Here is a 19,593-nt window from a genome sequence, read left to right as displayed (position 1 = left end):
ACACCTATAAATCTTCTCTTTGATGTCTGTTACTGATTGCATATGAAACTGTAGTTAACAGGCCACCGACAAGGAGCCTTGCATTGACTCTCTCAGGGAAAGATAGAGAAGCAAAGTACTGTGGATGCTGCCAGTCTGAAATGACAACATGGTAAATGCTAAAGCTACTCAGCAGGTCGGGCAGTGCAGCAGAATATCAGTCTGGCTGGATATAGAGGCTGTTGGCAGTGGGAGCAAGGCAAACTTGCCCATGTGGAAAAAAAACACCAGGGACACTGGGAAAACAGACAAATCCAGAGTGCGCCTCAAAGCAAAGAAGGTGCCAATGTGCCGCATGTGCCAAATAGCGAGAGGTGCCAAGGGTACATGTTACCATGAATGTCAAGCCCATCAGTTATGTTTGTGTGTTGCTGTTTAACGTGAGGTGGCAGCTCTACACTGTTCTAGAAATCTATGAACATTATATTGTGAATGATTGGGATCAGCATCATTGCTAAATTGATGGCTCATCTGCTGAAATTGCTGATGGGTCACCTGCCTCTTGTTAATATTCCTTTCGTGCTCATACTTTAATTTCCCACAGGGAACAGCCATTCAAAACCAGGACCCGACAGGGATTTCTGAACCACGGCCACATTTACAGAGACAGATGTGAACTGATGCCGCTGTATACTCATGACTGGAACAGGAAGGGTGCGCTCGGTATTGGAGTGTTACACACACATCGCCAGTGTCCCGCTGAACTGAGAGCATTCTTAAATGGCCAACACAACCTTACATTGAGCGTCAAGGATGAAGTTGCAGTGTGCATGCAAAGCTAATCCAGTCTGGAAATCCATGACTCCACCCCACTCCCATCAGTGCTGTGGAATATCAGTACGGGGACATCTCGGCCTAGGGAGGGTTGTGTGAGACGGAGATGCAGAGCTACACAGGGGCTGCTATCAGTAAGCTGGGCCTAAGGGTTATAGAACTGGAGCTTACTGACTCCTTTATAAGAGGGCTGCTTTAAGAAATGCATAGACACATTCCTGGGGTCACCTGGGTCATCCCCTCGGGCCCTGTTTCAGTTGCTCCATTGACCCGGATGCCCATATCTTGCCGGCATCCATGTCGCTTGGGGGAAAGGAGGTGGGTCTGTGTGGTCCTGCTGAATGGGCCACCTCCTCTGAATGGCAGGCCATGGGGAGGGGGAGACGAGGAGAAGTGTTTTGTTTGACACAGCGAGGTGTTGAGACCTGGCTGCCTGAAAAGGGCGGTGGAAGCAGATTCAATAGGAACACTTTCGAAAGGGATAAATAATCGAGGGGGAAGCGTTTGCAGGGTTATGGGAAGAGAGCAGGGGGTTGGATTCATTGGCTAGCTCTTTCAAAGAGCCTGCATGGGCATGATGGGCTGAATGGCCTCATTCTGTGGTGCATTTTCATGCTAATCCTCATGTGCTAGCCCAGCAGTGATACTGAGGCACAGACCCATGGAAGGTTGTGTTAAATAACAATGTAAAGTTACAATGTCTGGTCGCATCCTGTAAAATATACCATTCTATTTCAAATCCTCATGTGATTGCTTCACATGACTGAATAAGATAGTTAAAGCACATACATACCATTATTCCTTTTACATCACATTGTTCTCCAAGACAGTCATGCTCCCATGCTGCATCTCTCTTTTGTCAGGGTGCAAAGTCAAAAACATTTTTAACTTACCACGAATCTGCACTCAAAATCCTCTCACACTCCATCTCAAGGGCACATGGGACTTAAAATGTCCAACAGCAGGGGGAAAAAGAATTGACTAACCCGTTCATGGAGTCAGGCCGTGTGTTTATTGCACCTGGTGAGACGTCTTACCATAAGGAATCTGCTGGGAGGAATGCTTTTTAACACCTGGGCTGCAAAGCTCTCTTTGCAAAAAGCAGCAGGGGGTGGGGGTGGGGGGGGGTGGTGGCCAAAGGGGCTGCAGGGCCTTCTGGGTAGTTCTGCAGAGCCAATCAGTGTAAAATAACAAGCCACCCGAGCGATGGGTGGTGCATAACAGGCGCTGGAAACATGTTGCACTTTTCAGCTTCTTGAAGTGTCTTGTTAACAGTTTCACAGACAGCACCACAGTGTTACTGCAGCTACAGGATCACCGCCTGCTCCAGTTGTCCGTCAGCTTTTGCGCATTCAGGCTCCCGAGGCCAAAGTTAAATGGCGCATTGCAGATTGCAAGGTGAAACTTAGAAGAGAACAGAAGCGCCCCGTCTCCCATTTTAAACATTCACTCCCTCCACCACCAACACACAGTAGCAGCAGATGCACTGCAGGAACTCAGCAAGGCTCCTTCGACAGCACCTTCCAGACCCACGACCACTACCATCTAGAAGGACAAGGGCAGAAGACACATGGGAACACCACCACCTAGAAGTTCCCCTCCAAGCCACTGACTTGGAAATATATCCCCGTTCCTTCACTGTCACTGGGACAAAATCCTGGAACTCCCTCCCTAACAGCACTGTGGGTGTACCTACACCACATGGACTGCAGCGGCTCAAGAAGGCAGCTCACCACCACCTTCTCAAGGGGCAATTAGGGATGGGCAATAAATGCTGGCCTATCCAGTGACACCCACATCCCGAGAATGAATTGTTTAAAAAAAGAAACCACAGTTTCCCCAGAACCAGTGCACACAGGAAATGTGAATCAGAAGCCAAAGTGAGTTTGATGACGAAAGCTGGTCAACAGGGGGTCAATGAAAAAGATGCACTTAAACAATGAGAGCTGCCTAATTACCTACATCACGGACGTGTTAGCGCTGACATCTAACCAGGGCATGGCCTTTTCCCAGACTCTGGGAATTGTTATGCAGCTGGGAGTATGATGTAATACACGGCATGAGCATCAACTGTCAGCAAATTCACCACAACAGGATGCTTAACACACCCGGCAACTAGTTCAAGTCATGCAGGCTTTGCTGACTCACTATAACCTCCTGTGTAATGGCACACGCTACCTGGATCACACATCAGAAAACAGCCAGGCAGGTGTGGCAGCGAGGGCTGACAGTGCCTGTGGAACTGGGCCCAAGCAAGGGGCCCTCAGGAGGGAAGGGGAGGGGAGTGCCAATTGGATCAAACTGGAAAACCACAAAGGTGCTTGTTGTGTGGCTGTGACTGTGAACCACTGTCACCTTCCTGTTCTCAGTCACCTTAACTAAATGCTGCTGCAGCGCCCATGACATCACTGGGGCCCTTGGCGCTGATTCCAGTTAAGGCCCCGCCTGTCTCCAGTCTTTGCAAAGCGCTGTTCGCATTGACTGAATATTGCCCTTAGCTCAGCACTCAGGGAGCTATTGTCAGCCCAGCAGCATCCCTCGATCAGTATGAGCTGACCGCTATTTCAGACTGGCCTCAGATTGGTTAGAATTCGGACAAGGCGACAGGAAGTGACATCAGCTTGACAGGCCTATTCCGCTGGGCCCAGTTTCATCTCGCCAGCTACAATTCAAGGGCATCTGTGCTGTCCTTAGGCCAAGTCGGAGCTCCTGTCCTGATGAGACACACTGAGAAGGTCCCGTGTCTGACGGGAGAGCTGAACTGATGCACTGGTCGGGCGGGTTACAAATGGTCTCAGTCTTCCTCAGCTAGGAAGAGCACATATCCAGCTGACAGGAGACAAGAGGAAACAAGCGTCGCTGTGCGCTTCTCGCTTTCCTGAGCACTCCGTGCCCACGTGCAGGGGGGCAGCTGTGGTGCCCGAGAGTGAGCGGTGCCCGAGAGTGAGCGGTGCCCGAGAGCGAGCGGTGCCCGAGAGCGAGCGGTGCCCATGGGGCGACAAGAGTCAGCCACCTTCAGCAGAAAGTTGAATGTGAGGGAGGAGAGGGAGGTGAAGTTATCGGAAAACACATCAATAGCACTGCATCTCCGAACCTTTCCTGCATTTGTGGAGACCCCCTATCTACTTCATCCCGAAGGAAAGTGCGAATAAACGGCACAGAGTCCCAAAATGTCACATCCATCCACCCTCACCTCTCCTGTTGGCACAGCTTGCCCTCCGCAGGTGGCAACCCATGGCTCAGCTTGGCCCCTGCTTAGCTCCACATGCCGCCCATCTGGGAGAACCGTCCCCAGTGAGACAGCCAAAACCGCTAAAAGTGCCCATTCTGCGCTTGGTGCCACCAGTCTCTTGCTGCAGGATCACAGAAAGCCCCACAGAAATGCCAGGCCATCATTTCTAATCTTGCCCCAAGCAGATGAACGCCCAGATGCTAATTTATGAGAATGACACGTGACACCCCATCAATCTTCACTGGGATATCCCCTCAGAACCCCGGCAACATGAGGCAGACTTCATCCTGTGACAAACCTGGTTTCAAACAAGGCCACAAACAATGCAGTAAAAACGTGCGACCGATAGAGGAAACTCTCCATGGCTCTAAGATTCACGGGGAGCAGCAGTCATAGTGGATTATACAACGGGATAGTTATACTCACTCCACAGACCGGGAAATATTCACCAAATACTTTGTGTGTTGCAGGGAATCAAGAGACATTTCTGAACAGTGACTGCATTTCAATTCAATCTGATCAATGCTTTAAAAGGTCACTTAGCCTTACCCTGGTTTTGGACCATCTTTGGCCAGGTTGAACACCTGTCTTGGGTTCAGAAGGTACTGGAACTTTCTTAAGACCCTGTAAGCAGACAGTGATAGATTATTGGCACCCTGCAGCCACCATGATATAAAATCATAGCATAGAATAGTTACAGCACAGGCTGAGGCCATTTGGCCCATCGTGTCTGAGCTGGCCCTCTGAAGGAGCAATTCACCTAGTGCCGCTCAATTACTTTTTCCCGATAACCCGACATATTCTCCCTTATCAGATAATCATCCAATTCCCTTTTGAAAGCCTCGATTGACCCTGTCTCCACCACACTCTCAGGCAGCGCATTCCAGATCCTAACCACTCGATTGACCCTGTCTCCACCACACTCTCAGACAGTGCATTCCAGATCCTAACCACTCGATTGACCCTGTCTCCCCCACACTCTCAGACAGTGCATTCCAGATCCTAACCACTCGATTGACCCTGTCTCCCCCACACTCTCAGACAGTGCATTCCAGATCCTAACTACTCGATTGACCCTGTCTCCACCACACTCTCAGACAGTGCATTCCTGATCCTAACCACTCGATTGACCCTGTCTCCCCCACACTCTCAGACAGTGCATTCCAGATCCTAACCACTCGATTGACCCTGTCTCCATCACACTCTCAGCAGTGCATTCCAGACCCTAACCACTCGATTGACCCTGTCTCCCCCACACTCTCAGACAGTGCATTCCAGATCCTAACCACTCGATTGACCCTGTCTCCACTACACTCTCAGGCAGTGTATTCTAGATCCTAACCAATCGATTGACCCTGTCTCCATCACACTCTCAGACAGTGCATTCCAGATCCTAACCACTCGATTGACCCTGTCTCCACTACACTCTCAGGCAGTGCATTCCAGATCCTAACCAATCGATTGACCCTCTCTCCCCCACACTCTCAGACAGTGCATTCCAGATCCTAACCACTCGTTTGACCCTGTCTCCACCACACTCTCAGACAGCGCATTCCAGATCCTAACCACTCGATTGACCCTGTCTCCACCACACTCTCAGGCAGCACATTCCAGATCCTAACCACTCGATTGACCCTGTCTCCACCACACTCTCAGACAGTGCATTCCAGATCCTGAACACTCGATTGACCCTGTCTCCCACACACTCTCAGGCAGTGCATTCCAGATCCTGACCACTCGCTGTGTATAAAGATTTTCCTCATATCACTTTTGTTTCTGTTGCCAATTACTTCAAATCTGTGCCCTCTCTTTCTTGATCCTTCCACCAATGGGAACAGTTTCTCACGATCTCCTCTGTCCAGACCCCTCATGATTTTGAACACCTCGATCAAAAATAACTTAAAGCGCCACGAGGAAAACCTTTTTTTACGCACGCTTACTTCCAGAGACAGGCTGTCCGTGAGGCCTAGCAATGATGCTCAGTGGAACTCCAACCGAAGCAGCTTCCCCACCCCATTGTACCAATCAGAATTACAAGATCACAACATGAGCAATGTCTTACCTCTCACCCTGTTTCCCTCCACTTTTTGGGTTGACAAACACCAGCAGTGGGTGAGTCTGAGGCACTGGAATAATCTGTCAGTGAGGGTAAGAACAGCAACAATCCTTTTAAAAGGGACATGCTTTCACTCCCAGCCTCCATTACAGTTCATTCAAGCAAACACAGATTTTGGGTGCAGGTCCCTTTAACAATAACAACTTGCATTTAACTTAGTAAAACTGTTGCAAGGCACTTGGCAGGGCTGTTACCAGGCAGAGTCAGACACTGAGTCACACAAGGAGATGTTAGGTCAGGTGACTAAAAGCTTGGTCAGAGATTTTAAGGAGGGTCTTAAAGGAGGAAAGTGGGGTAGAGAGGTGGAGAGGGGTAGGGAGGGAATTCCAGAGCTTGGGGCCCAGGCAGCTGAAGGCACGGCCGCCAATGGCAGAGCGATTAAAATCGGGGATGCTCAAGAGGCCGGAATTAGAGGAACGCAGAGATCTCAGAGGGTAGTGGGGCTGGAGGAGGTTACAGAGATAGGGAGGGTTGTGGGGCTGGAGGATATTACAGAGATAGGGGGGGTTGTAGGGCCTGGAGGAGGTTACAGAGATAGGGAGGGTTGTAGGGGCTGGAGGAGGTTACAGAGATAGGGAGGGTTGTGGGGCTGGAGGAGGTTACAGAGATAGGGAGGGTTGTAGGGGCTGGAGGAGGTTACAGAGATAGGGGAGGTTGTAGGGCCTGGAGGAGGTTGCAGAGATAGGGAGGGTTGTAGGGGCTGGAGGAGGTTACAGAGATAGGGAGGGTTGTGGGGCTGGAGGAGGTTACAGAGATAGGGAGGGTTGTGGGGCTGGAGGAGATTACAGAGATAGGGAGGGATGAGGTAATGGAGGGATTTGAAAACAAGGGTGAGAATTTTAAAATTGAGGGGTTCCTGGACCAGGAGCCAGACTAGGTCGGTGAGCACAGAGGTGGTGGGGAACGGGACTTGCTGTGAGTCCGCATAAAGACAGCAGAGTTTTGGATTCACTGATGTTCATAGAGGGTGGAGATGGGAAACCAGCCAGGGGAGTATTGCAATGGACGAGTCTAGGGGTAACCAACGGATGGATGAGGGTTTCAGCAGCAGATGAGCTGAGACAGGGGCAAAAGTGGTGACATCAAGGAGGTTGAAATTGGAGACGATGAGAGTATGGGGTGGGGAGATCAGCTCAGGGTCTGATAGGACAGTGAGATTGTGAACAGTCTGGTTCAGTCTCAGTCAGTGGCCAGGGAAAGCAATGAAATCAGTGGCTATGGAGCAGGGACCAAAGACAATCGTTTCAGTCTTCGCAATATTTAATTGGAGTAAGTTTCAGCTCATCCAGTACTGGACGTTGGGTAAACAGTCTGAAAACACAGAGGCAGTTGAGGTGCTGAGAGAGGTGATGGTGATGTGGAGTGAGGAAACATCAGTGTATATGCAGAAACTAACTTCAAGAGATCTGTTCTTCTATGTCAGAAGTTTAAACTCCGCAGTGCCAAAGAAGGGTCATATCGGACTCGAGACGTTAATGCTGTTTCTCTCTCCCCAGATGTTGCCAGACCAGCACTTTCTGTTTTTATTCTAGAAGCGATTGACCCTGGCTGGTTCATGAAATGACCCAGGCCCACGATGGGTGGTCGGGGCTTTGCACTTGTTTTTTTGTAGGGGGAGGGTAGAGGAAGGCAATTTTACATTGTCAATTTCACCCTGAAAGAGGCTCTGTAATGGTCATCTTGGTCGGAACTTGACCACCTAAACTGGGAATGGATGGAAATCGACTGCCCTTCCCTGGTCCAACCTACATGTCACTCACCGCCATATGGTTGACTCTTAGTTGCCCTCTGAAATGGCCTAGCAAGCCAGTCAGTTCAAGGGCAGAACGGGATGGGCAATAAGTGCTGGCCCAGCCTGCGACCCCTGTATCCCACAGACAAATAAACAGAAAACAAAGTGCCAATCGCCCACTTCCTCATCGGTTAAGAGAGTGAGGAGCCACTCTATCACTACTTGGAACTGCCAAGCTGTGTAGTGTGAAAATGGCATCGTTGGCACGACTATTACAATTTTTTTGCCATCTTTCGTCAGTTGCTTCTTAATACCATTAGCCTGACACGTGCCCAGTGAGCCCTAGTAGGAGGGTCTCAGAAGGACACTCAATATTGTCTCTGCCATACAGCTTCTAGTGGGCCACTGGAGCTATCGGAGAGTGAGAGCATTCGCGTGGGGCATTCTGATATGGTACAGGGCAAAATGGGCACGAAACCAGGCATCTCTTAGAACAGAGCATCCAACAGTTCTGTGGGCAAGAGCCACATTAATGTCAAGAGAACATGTGCCCAGGAGAAGCCTTTTACAGAGCTCTGTGGTTTGAGGCTTTTATGCAGTGCTAGGTTGATGACTTTTTCCAATGAATAAAGTACCTGGAGGACTTTGCCATCCACTGTGGTGATAGGCTGCTCTGTGTCCAATGGTGAACCCTCCTCTTCTTTCTTTTTCAAGCTGTTCTGCCTGTCCTATAAGGAAAAAGCAAGTCTGGGGTGAGACAACAGTTCATTCAGGCTGGTCTCATTCCCTCTTTAAAAGTCCTCTTGCCCTTGCTGTGACTCTGCACACCACACACAATCTCTCAACAGTCAGGCAGGTTCGATTTTGCCCCCTCTGTATGGAGGGGGGTATCAGATGTCCACTCAGCAATTTCCAGTATAATGTCTCCAAGATTAGTGACTGATCATCATGATGACTGCAACAGCAACAATAACCACTTGGCATTTACATAGTGCCTTTAACATAGGGAGACATCCCAAGGTGCTTCACAGGAGGGCAATCAGAGAAAAATCTGACACTGAGCCAAAGAAGGAGCTTTTCGGGCAAATGGCTAAAATCTTGGTCAAAAAGGTAGGTTTTAAAGAGGGTCTTAAAGGAGGAGAGAGAGGTACAGAGGCTGAGCTGTTTTGGGAAGCAATTGTGGACCTTAGGGCCCAAACAACTGGAGACGTGGCTGTCAATGATGGGCCAAAGGGAGAAGGCAATGGGTAAGAGCCAAAGTTTGAGGAAAGCAGGGTTCTCAAGAGATTGTAGAGCTGGACATGGTTACAGAGATAGGGGGAGACACAAACTCACCCCCCACTTTCCTGTTATGCAATGCAGTTAGGTCCCAATATGTTCCTCAATCTCAGTGTTGTTTTGTTTCAAATTATTTGTTGAGATTCCAATGGAGTGTACAAGGCTCTAAAACAGGCACACGCACAAGGCACAGTGCACTATTCGAGTGTTGGTAGCTCACTGTGACACGGTGGAACATGGTTTCTCCGCAAAAAAGGGAGTTCCAACCTCGGTCATCTTGGGGCATTGGCACTGAGAGGAAGCATCGTTGAAGGGAAGGAGAGGGGAACTAGGCCAGAGGGGTTACCCAGAGCTGCTGTTTAAGCAAGTGCTCAACGGGGGTATCAGGATGAGGCAGGATTACTACTGGACTGAGCTAGGCCGGAACTCTCTCTATTTACACAGCACAAACAACATTTCCCACATTTCTTCCAAACAATTTACCATGGACTGATTAATTCCATTCTTAAGGGAGTGCAAGTAATGGTAATATTATTTTCAGCAAAGCTTGAGGTCGATTCTTGTGAGGGTTTCCAACCCAGGAGTATCAATAGTTTCAGTGCAATGCAGAATGCTGTTTGCTTTAGGCAGGCGTACAGAAACTGACCAAACCTTACCAGCATGCATTGCAAAGGCCCAAACGCTTTTCAAATTGAAGTAACCTGCTAAAAGCTGCAGGCTGCTACCTTGCGATGATAAACAAGCTCACCGGACTGTGACAGACGTCCAGGCTATGGAATGTATGACTGACAGGCCCAGACAGCCATACTTAAAAGCTGTGTTTTGCTTTGATGCAAAATGAGAATGTTAGTGAGACTATAAAGCTGTAAAGAAATGAAATTGGACAGTGCCAAAACATCTGTTCTTGGGAGATCAAAACACTCAGCCACAGAGATTTAGCTAATCGAAGTGTTGTGAGGTTTACTTGGAAGCTACAAGAAGATGGCACAAGCCATCTTGGTTAATTATGCCAGGGTTTATCTTCTTTTCAAATGTAGGGTACTTGATTCCACAAGGAAGCTTTATTGGGAAATGGTTTACGAAACATGCAACTTATCAAGGTGGGAATTAACCCTACCATTTAGACAAAGAATGCAAAACATCATTGGATAATTGGAGCTTAAGGTGGATTTTGACTGGACAGTATGTTCCTCTCAATGAAATATCTGCCTGGGAAAGAAGAGTATACAGATCATTGTAAAGAGTGATTCTAGGTTGCAGCCAATAAACTTGGTCAGTTGCTGATGAGTATGATCAATGGAAAATGACTGTTCATTGGGTGATCATATGTATAACTCTTTGTAATGTATTTGTGACGAATGGATGTATTGCTAATGGGTGTATTGTATTGTTCACTGATATTCCTACCAAACCTAATAATGGCATTGACGTTTAATTTGAGCTTTGAGTGTTGTTTCATTATTTCTCCTAATTTGTGTACCTGAAGCCTGTCAAGGATAGGAGATTACATCTAACAACCATTTGGGACACTCTTTCCATCCGGATCATCTACTCAATCACATCAGTGCAGCAGCCAGCTTCCTAAACCCAACAATTTGTTTATGCTATAAAGTTACATATCACGAGCGTGAGGTGAATATTTACCAGAACAACAGGATAAATGGCAGAAGGAGGGAGCACATGATCCTTTAATAGTCCACAATCACATTCATCGTTGTCCTTAGATACACATTCATTGTGGAGCTGTCAATGCAAGAGGGAGGTTATTACTGAGTTGTACACATCAGCTAGAAATCTAGTTTGTCTAGTAGCAATTGAACAAAGGTCTTCTGTTATTTTTCCAGAGGGGCTAAAGCTGAGATAAGCCAGGAGCTCAGTGAGTGAGAAACGCTGAGTGACTAGCCTGGAAACGAGCTGGAGAGCAGGAAAAAGCTGAGAGATGAATAAATCAGAGCAGAAAGTGCTGCTATTACAAGAATTGCAAAGAATTTTACAGACCCGCCACAGGCCTAACTGCTCTGTGGTGGGGCTTATTCTCCACAGGAGTCTCCAGTTACCCTGAGCCATCTAACCTTACCAACAAATCCTTCTATTGCCCCCCTACACATTACATACTTAGCTTGTTTCTACTGAAATGCATCGATCCTAATCGCTTCATCCGCTCCCCATGGGGGTATTGAGTTCCACATTCTCCCCACTCTCTGGGTAAATTCGCTTGAATTTCCAACTGGATTTATCTGCGACTATCTTATGTTTGCATAATCCGGATTATCATGACATCTTTCCGATTAAAACCCTTCAGGATTTTGAGGAAACACCTTCGGCTTCAGTGAAAAGAGCTCCAACCTATTCAATCATTCCTGATAGGTAAAACCTCTCAGTTCTCGCTTTATCTTTGTAAATTTTCTTCACACCATATTCAGTGCCTCTATATTCTTTTTATAACATGCACACCAGAATGGTGCACAGTGATCCATGTGTGGCCTAACCAAGGTTCTATGTAAATTCAAGCTAACTTTTTCTGCCTTTAATTCTATTCCTATTACTATCACAGAATCACACAGTGCAGAAGAGGCCCTTCGGCCCATCGAGTCTGCATCGACACATGAGAAACACCTGACTGACCTACCTAATCCCATTTACCAGCACTTGGCCCATAGCCTTGAATGTTATGACGTGCCAAGTGCTCATCCAGGTACTTTTTAAAGGATGTGAGACAACCCGCCTCCACCACCCTCCCAGGCAGCGCATTCCAGACCGTCACCACCCTCTGGGTAAAAAAGTTTTTCCTCACATCCCCCCTAAACCTCATGCTCCTCAACTTGAACTTGTGTCCCCTCTTAACTGACCCTTCAACTAAGGGGAACAGCTGCTCCCTATCCATAATCTTGTACACCTCGATTAAGTCATCCCTCAGTCTTCTCTGCTCCAACGAAAATAACCCAAGTCTATCCAACCTCTCTTCATAACTTAAATGTTCCATCCCAGGCAACATCCTGGTGAATCTCCTCTGCACCCCCTCCAGTGCAATCACATCCTTCCTATAATGTGGTGACCAGAACTGCACACAGTACTCCAGCTGTGGCCTCACCAAGGTTCTATACAACTCCAACATGACCTCCCTGCTTTTGTAATCTATGCCTCGATTGATAAAGGCCAGTGTCCCATATGCCTTTTTCACCACCCCACTAACATGCCCCTCCGCCTTCAGAGATCTATGGACACACACGCCAAGATCCCTTTGTTCCTCAGAACTTCCTAGTGTCATGCCGTTCATTGAATGCTTCCTTGTCAAATTACTCCTTCCAAAGTGTATCACCTCACACTTTTCAGGGTTAAATTCCATCTGCCACTTATCTGCCCATTTGACCATCCCGTCTATATCTTCCTGTAGCCCAAGACACTCAACCTCACTGTTAACCACCCGGCCAATCTTTGTGTCACCCGCTGATTATTCCAGAAACTACAGAGGTGTTCCCTGTTGTTCCCAAAAATTGCTGATATTTATAAAGTTACTGAAATTATCATTGAGCACACATTATTATATTGACATTACTCAAATTACAGATAAAGTAATTATTTAAATTATTATATTTATGAATTAAAATATAGCACCAACAATTACCGATTTCACAAAAATGACTTTTATTCCGACATGACTAAAAGGACAGAGTGATTAAGAATGCACAATGTGACTAGGAGAGACTCACGGTGTTGTGGCACCAGACACAATGAAGACCAGTCAGTCGCTGAAAGCTCTTTATGGTTTTTTGGCAACTGCCGCAGGTAATGTTACAGTTTCCTTCAACCCACACGTGTTTCATGACCTAAAGCAAGAATTTCAAGATGTTTGTTTAAATCTTGGCTGAATCAACGTGTTACCAAACAAGCCAGGGTTCATGTTGATGAAGTGACAATGTCATTTTGTGGTGAATATTCAGACAGGCTAACTCGCCACAGCTTACTGCTCAGGCCTGCAGCTGAGGCCAACTACCCTTGTCTATGTCTAGGTGTTAGCTCTGGATGGGGGGGGGCACTGTACTGAGAATGTGACTGGGCCATGCCCCACCAAAGCTGGTTGCACTGAGGCCTGGATGGGGATAGCACACTGCGCCACACAGCTCAAGGGCAAAGGGGCCCAACAAAATCAGGCCCACTGACACTTGCAGGGATTTGACTCCACAGGCCCAATTCTGGTCTCTACAGCCATGAGCGCAAGTCCCGAAGGTTGTGTTGCCTGCCCAGTGCCAGGATTAGGGACATCGCCTTGGGGCTGGAGACGAACTTGGAGTGGGAGGGGGATAATCCGGTTGTTGTGGTCCATGTGGGTGCCAATGACATAGGTGGGATCAAGAAAGAGGTTCTGCTGAGGAAGCTAGGGGCTAAATTACAAAGCAGAACCACAAATCATCTCTGGATGACTGCATGAGCCGCGAGTGCATTGGTATCGGGTAAATAAGATCAGAGTTGAATGTGTGACTCAAAGGTTGGTGCGGGAGAAATGGGTTTCCATTGATGTGGCATTGGCACTAGTACGGGGAGGCGGGGGAAGAGGGAGCTGTACCAGTGGGAGGGTCTGCACTCAGAACTGTGCCCTGGTGAGTTGTATAACTAGGGCTTTAGTGAGGGGTTTAAAAAATAGCAGCGGGGGGAGGGGGAGTTCATATGAGGGGAGACCTGAATACTCAAGGGTATTTGACTTTTGAAATTGAATTTGAAATTGAATTTCAGCAGAGGAAAGGAGTCACGTGTAGGTAGTTTATAGGCTCCCGATTAATAGCCTCGCTGTAGACCAGAGTGTAGATCAGGAAACAATGGGGGCTTGTAAGAAAGGTGCTGCAATAATCATGGGTGATTATAATCTTCATAAAGATTGGGCGAATCAAATTGGCAAAAGGTAGCCTGAAGGATGAGTGTGAGTTCGTAGACTGTACTTGGGACAGTTTCTTCGAAACATATATTCTGGAACCAACCAAGGAATAGGTAATTTTAGATCTGGTAATGAGGCAGGATTAATAAATAATTTCATAGTGAAGGTTCCTCTAGGCTAGAGTGATCATAACATGATAGAATTTCACATTCAATTTGAGGGTGAGAAACCTGGGTCTGAAACTAGAGTCTTAAACTTAAATAAAGGCAATAATTAAGGTATGAAGACAGGGCTGGCTAAAGTGGAATGGGGAAATAGGTTAAAAGGCAAGACAGTAGAGAAGCAGTAGCAGACATTTAAAGAGATATTTCACAACTCTCAACAAAGATATATTCTATTGAGAAAGAGAGACTCTATGAGAAGGATGTACCATCTGTGGCTAACGGAGGAAATAAAGGATGGTATCAAATTGAAAGAAAAGGAATACAATGCTGTAAAGATTAGTGGCAAGTTAGAAGATTGGGAAAGTTTTAGACACCAGCAAAGGATGGCTAAAAAAAAAATGGAGAAATTGGAGGATGAGAGGAAACTAGCAAGAAATATAAAAACAGACAGTAAGAGCTTCCACAAGTGTATAAAAAAGGAAGAGAGTAGCTGAAGTAAATGTTGGTCCCTTTGAGGATGAGACTGGGGAATTAATAATGAGAAACAAGGAAATGGCCGAGATTTTGAACAAGCACTTTGTTATCTGTCTTCACAGTTAAAGACACAGAAAACATCCCAAGAATAGTAGAAAATCAGGAGGCAAAAGGGAGGGAAGAGGTTGAAACAATCACTATCGCAGGAGGAAAAGTACCAGGGAAACTAATGGGACTAAAGGCTGACAAGCCCCCTGGGCCGGATGGTCTGCATCTAGAGTCTTAAAAGAAGTGGCTGTAGAGATAGTGGATAAATTGGTTTTAATCTTCCAAAATTCCCTAGATCCTGGAAAGGTTCCAGCAGATTGGAAAACTGTAAATGTAACACCTCTATTCAAGAAAAGAGGGAGACAGAAAGCAGGAAACTACAGGTCAGTCAGCCTCACATCTGTCATTGGGAGAATATTGGAATCCATTATTAAGGAAATAGTAGCAAGACATTTAGAAAATCATAATACAATCAGGTAGAGTCAACATTGTTTTATAAAAGGTATTTGGCAAATTTATTGGAGTTCTTTGATATTGTAACAAGCAGGGTGGATAAAGGGGAACCAGTAGATATAGCGTATTTGGATTTCCAAAAGGTGCCACATAAAAGGTTACTACACAAGATAAGAGTTCATGGTGTTGTGGGGATGAGAGGCAGAGGTGGAGGTGGGGGTTAACGATGATATATTAGCATGGATAGAGGGCTGACTAACAGGAAACAGCATAAATGGGTCATTTTCAGGTTGGCAAACTGTAACTAGTGGAGTGCCATAGGGATTAGTGCTGGGCCTCAACTATTTATGATCTAAATTAATGACTTGGATGAAGGGACAGACTTTATTGTAACCAAATTTGCTGATTATACAAATATAGGTAGGGAAGCAAGCTGTGAGGAGGTTACAAATACAAGAGTCTGCAAAGGAACATAGACAGGTTAAGTGAGTGGGCAAATATTTGGCAGATGGAGTATAATGTGAAATATGAGGTTGTCCACTTTGGGAAGAATAGAAAAACAGCATATTATTTAAATGGAAAGAGACTGCAGAATGCTGCAGTACAGAGGGATCTGGGTGTCCTGGTACATGAATCACAAGAAGTTCACATACAGGTACAGCAAGTGATTAGGAAGGGAAATGCAATGTTGGGGTTTATTACAAGGGGGATGGAGTATAAAAGTAGGGAAGTTTTGTTACATCTGTACAGAGCATTGGTGAGACCACACCTACAGTACTGTGTATAGTTTTGATCTCTGTATTTAAGGAGGGATATACTTGCATTGGAAACAGTTCAGAGAAGGTTCACTCGGCTGATTCCTGGGATGAAGTGGTTTGTCTTATGAGGAAAGGTTGAACAGGTTGGGTCTAGACCCATCGGAGTTTAGAAGAATGAGAGGTGATCTTATTGAAACATATCAGATTCTGAGGGGATTTGACAGGGTGGATGCTGGGAGAATGATTCCCCTCATGGAAGAGTCTAGAACCGGGGGTGGGGAGACACAGTTTCAGAATAAGGAGTCTCCCATTTCAGATGGAGATGAGGAGGAATTTCCTCTCTCAGAGGATCATTAGTCTATGGAATTCTCTCCCCCAGAGAGCAGTGGAGGCTGGGTCATTGAATATATTCAAGGCTGAGTTACAGGTTTTTAATCGACAAGGGAGTCGAGGGTTATGGGGGATGGGCAGGAAAGTGAAGTTAAGGCCACAATCAGATCAGCCATGATCGTATTGAATAGCGGAGCAGGCTCGAGGGGCCGAATGGCCTACTGCTGTTCCTACTTCTATTTCTTACCTCAATGTCTGGTTTGATTTTCACAAATCACTGGACAGCAGGTCAGAAACCAGCTGCCCAATTCCACACCAGCTAGATGGCAGTGAAATTAAAGGAATGAAAGAAAATAAACCATGAACTTCAAAATAGAAATACAGAAAATAAAGGCAAAGTCTTACATTTGTGTCCTTGATGGATTTTGCATAAGTTCTGATGCAGGATGAAGGTGCTTTTGAGGCACATCGCTCATGGACTGTGTATTTACAAACTGCCGAGAAAAACAAGGCGTTTGGTTACTTAGTTATCTTTTCAATCTGCCAGTCTACAAATAGTCACCTTGTGGGGAGAGGGAGGAGGGGGGTGGAAAATAAAAGGGAAGTATATTATCTAAATGGAGAGAGATTGCAGAGCTCGGAGATACAGAGGGATCTGGGTGTCCTAGTGCATGAATCACAAAAGGTTGGTCTGCAGGTACAGCAGGTAATTAGGAAAGCTAATAGAATGTTATCATTTATTGTGAAGGGAATTGAATACAAAAGTAGGAGGTGATGCTTCAGTTGTACAGAGCATGAGTGAGACCACATCTGGAGTATTGTGTACAGTATTGGTCTCCTTATTTAAAGAAGGATGTAAATGTGTTAGAAGCAGTTCAGAGAAGGTTTACTAGATTAATACCTGGAATGGGTGGGTTGTCTTATGAGGAAAGGTTGGACAGGCTAGGCTTGTATCCACTGGAGTTTAGAAGAGTAAGAGGTGACTTGATTGAAACATATAAGATCCTGAGGGGGTCTTGACAGGGCAGGTGTGGAGAGGATGTTTCCTCTTGTGGGAGAATCTAGAACTAGGGGTCACTGTTTAAAAATAAGGGGTCACCCATTTAGGACAGAGATGAGGAGAATTTTTTTTCTCTCCGAGGGTTGTGAGTCTTTGGAAGTCTCTCCCTCAAAAGGCTGTGGAAGCAGAGTCTTTGAATATTTTTAAGGCAGAGGTGGGTAGATTCTTGGTAAACAAGGGGGTGATAGGTTATCGGGGTGGGTGGGATGCAGATTTCAGGTTACTATCAGATCAGCCATGATCTTATTAAATGGCGGAGCAGACTCGAGGGGCCGAATGGCCTACTCCTGATCCTGGTCTGTATGTTTGCATGTAACACCTGCAACACTCTGTTCAGTCAACAATTGAACTGGGCATTGTGGGAAAGAGTAAAGGGGTGGACAAGGGTATGACTAAGGGTATATGTGTGTGCGTGTGTGTGTGCGTGTGTGTGGGGGTGCACGTGGGATAGGGTATGCATACGGGTATGGGTACGGTTAGGGTAAGTATCTGGGTACAGATAGGTTTTTAGGTATGGGTAGGTTTCTGGGTACAAGTAAGTATCTGGGTACAGGCAAGATTAAAGCTAAGTGTGTGGGCAAGATCAAGGGTCAGGGTAAGATTCAGGGTAAGCGTATGGATATGGTTAAGGGTAGTAGTACCTGTCTGGCAAAGGTCATCACACACACATCTTGTTGCCACTCAGTTCAATGTAACAATGCACATCATAACTGGAACTCTCCATTCAGCGCCCCTCCCTGAAATCCTGTCCTGGCAAACATCGCTCCCCCACATATCCACTTGCCGATTGGCAAGAACCCAGGAGCTGGTTGGAACCATCTGTGCTTTACCTCACGTACCACTCCATGGTGACCTGTTCAACTCACCTACTGCCTGCCTTACACCTCATATGGAGCCCCCTTTCCTGAGCAAGATCGGCCAGCAGACACCCTCTGGGTCAAGGAATGGGAATCACGGGAAGTCACGAATAAATTCCAGTGGCAAACCCCATCTGCTGAATGGCTTTGGGCTATCCCAGCGACAGTGGCCCCTGCTAAACAGGTTCAGGAGAGGTCAGGGTCCCTGTGTAGCTGACCTCCATCGCTGGGGTCTCAGTGCAAACCCCTGATGCACTTGTGGAGGGGCACAAGCAAATGCTGCACATCACTGAGGAGTGTCCCCTCTACAGACAAAGAGGTGGACTAATCACCACAAACTCAACAACTGAATCGCTTGGCTTCAGAGGTTTGCGTTCACTAAAAATAAATAAATAAATAAGTGGTTCATAAGGTTCGTGGGAGCAGGTATTTAAAATGTTGCGCAGTTTTTTTTAATGCAAGTCGGTGCTGAGGAAAAAGAAAACTTACAACAAACGAAATAATCTAGACTAAGATACGGCAGAGCAGGTGGTGTGTCTGGGCTGCAGTTATGTGGGAACTGGTGGACAGCGAGACTGCAGACATCTCGATCTCAAATCTCTCTGGCTCAGGGCTGTTCAGCTGGAGTGTCAGTTAGAGACGCTGTGACCCATAACCGAGGGAGGTTAGTACCCGGACAGTTTATTCCAGACTCTCAGGCGGGTACGGTTCAGAATGAGGTCTGTGTGACTGATGAAGAGAATCCAGGTGAGACAGAGGATGAGCAACCACAGAAACTGATTCAATCCAGCAGATAGAATGCACTTGCTACCAGCGAGGAGAAGGATCAAGACTGGCAAAAGGCAGGCAGAATGTGAACCATGGTATCTTGGAGCAGAGGGCTGACCAAAGGTGGAAGGGGGACGGGGGGGAAATCTGAATGTGGTACTTTTAGTGATTCAATAGTTAGGGGACAGATAGCATCCTTTATAAGCAGCAGAGTAAAGCCAGGGTTAGGGACATCACAAACTGACTTGAAAGGGTGCTGGAGAGGAATGTGGAGGATCCAGCTGTGATCCACATTGGAACCAACAACATATGGAAGGGTAGGCAAGAGATCATGGTTTTAGAATACAAGAAACTATCGGGGGTAAATTAAAGGACACAGCCTCAAGGGTTATCATCTCTGGGTTATTACCTGAGCCATGTGCAAATTGGTGTAGGGATAAGCAGATTAGAGGGTTTAGGGAGTGGTGGGGGGGAAGAGGGGTTCCATTTCATGGGACACTGGTACCAATGCTGGTCAGGAGGGCTCTGTTGTTGGGACAGGTTTCCCCCGAACTGGGATCAGGATCCTAGCAGAAAGGATAAACAGGGCCACCACAAGGACTTTAAGCTAGTAAATGGCAGGAGGGGGGGTGGTTCAGGC

The 19,593-nt window shown here is 46.7% G+C and overlaps 1 protein-coding gene across 5 annotated transcripts in view; it reads right to left on the bottom strand.

Annotated features, from left to right (window-relative positions):
* The window catches only part of LOC144672687 (diacylglycerol kinase beta-like), a 275,739-nt gene that overhangs the window by 31,302 nt on the left and 224,844 nt on the right, over positions 1-19,593 (bottom strand). For 4 of the 5 annotated variants that reach the window (XM_078534584.1, XM_078534587.1, XM_078534588.1 and 1 more), the window contains 6 exons: positions 16,674-16,762; positions 12,882-12,998; positions 10,816-10,914; positions 8,529-8,621; positions 6,108-6,181; positions 4,595-4,669 (listed from right to left, as the gene is read on the bottom strand). In XM_078534584.1, coding sequence (XP_078390710.1) covers positions 4,595-4,669; positions 6,108-6,181; positions 8,529-8,621; positions 10,816-10,914; positions 12,882-12,998; positions 16,674-16,762 — 547 coding nt within the window. The remainder of the gene's footprint in view (positions 1-4,594; positions 4,670-6,107; positions 6,182-8,528; positions 8,622-10,815; positions 10,915-12,881; positions 12,999-16,673; positions 16,763-19,593) is intronic. The other variant, XM_078534586.1, reaches the window with a different exon arrangement.

The sequence above is a fragment of the Cetorhinus maximus genome, chromosome X, assembly GCF_964194155.1.
Source record: "Cetorhinus maximus chromosome X, sCetMax3.hap1.1, whole genome shotgun sequence".
Lineage (NCBI taxonomy): Eukaryota > Metazoa > Chordata > Chondrichthyes > Lamniformes > Cetorhinidae > Cetorhinus > Cetorhinus maximus.
Note: the sequence above shows the minus strand (reverse complement) of the source record. Positions and strands in the feature narration are given on the sequence as shown.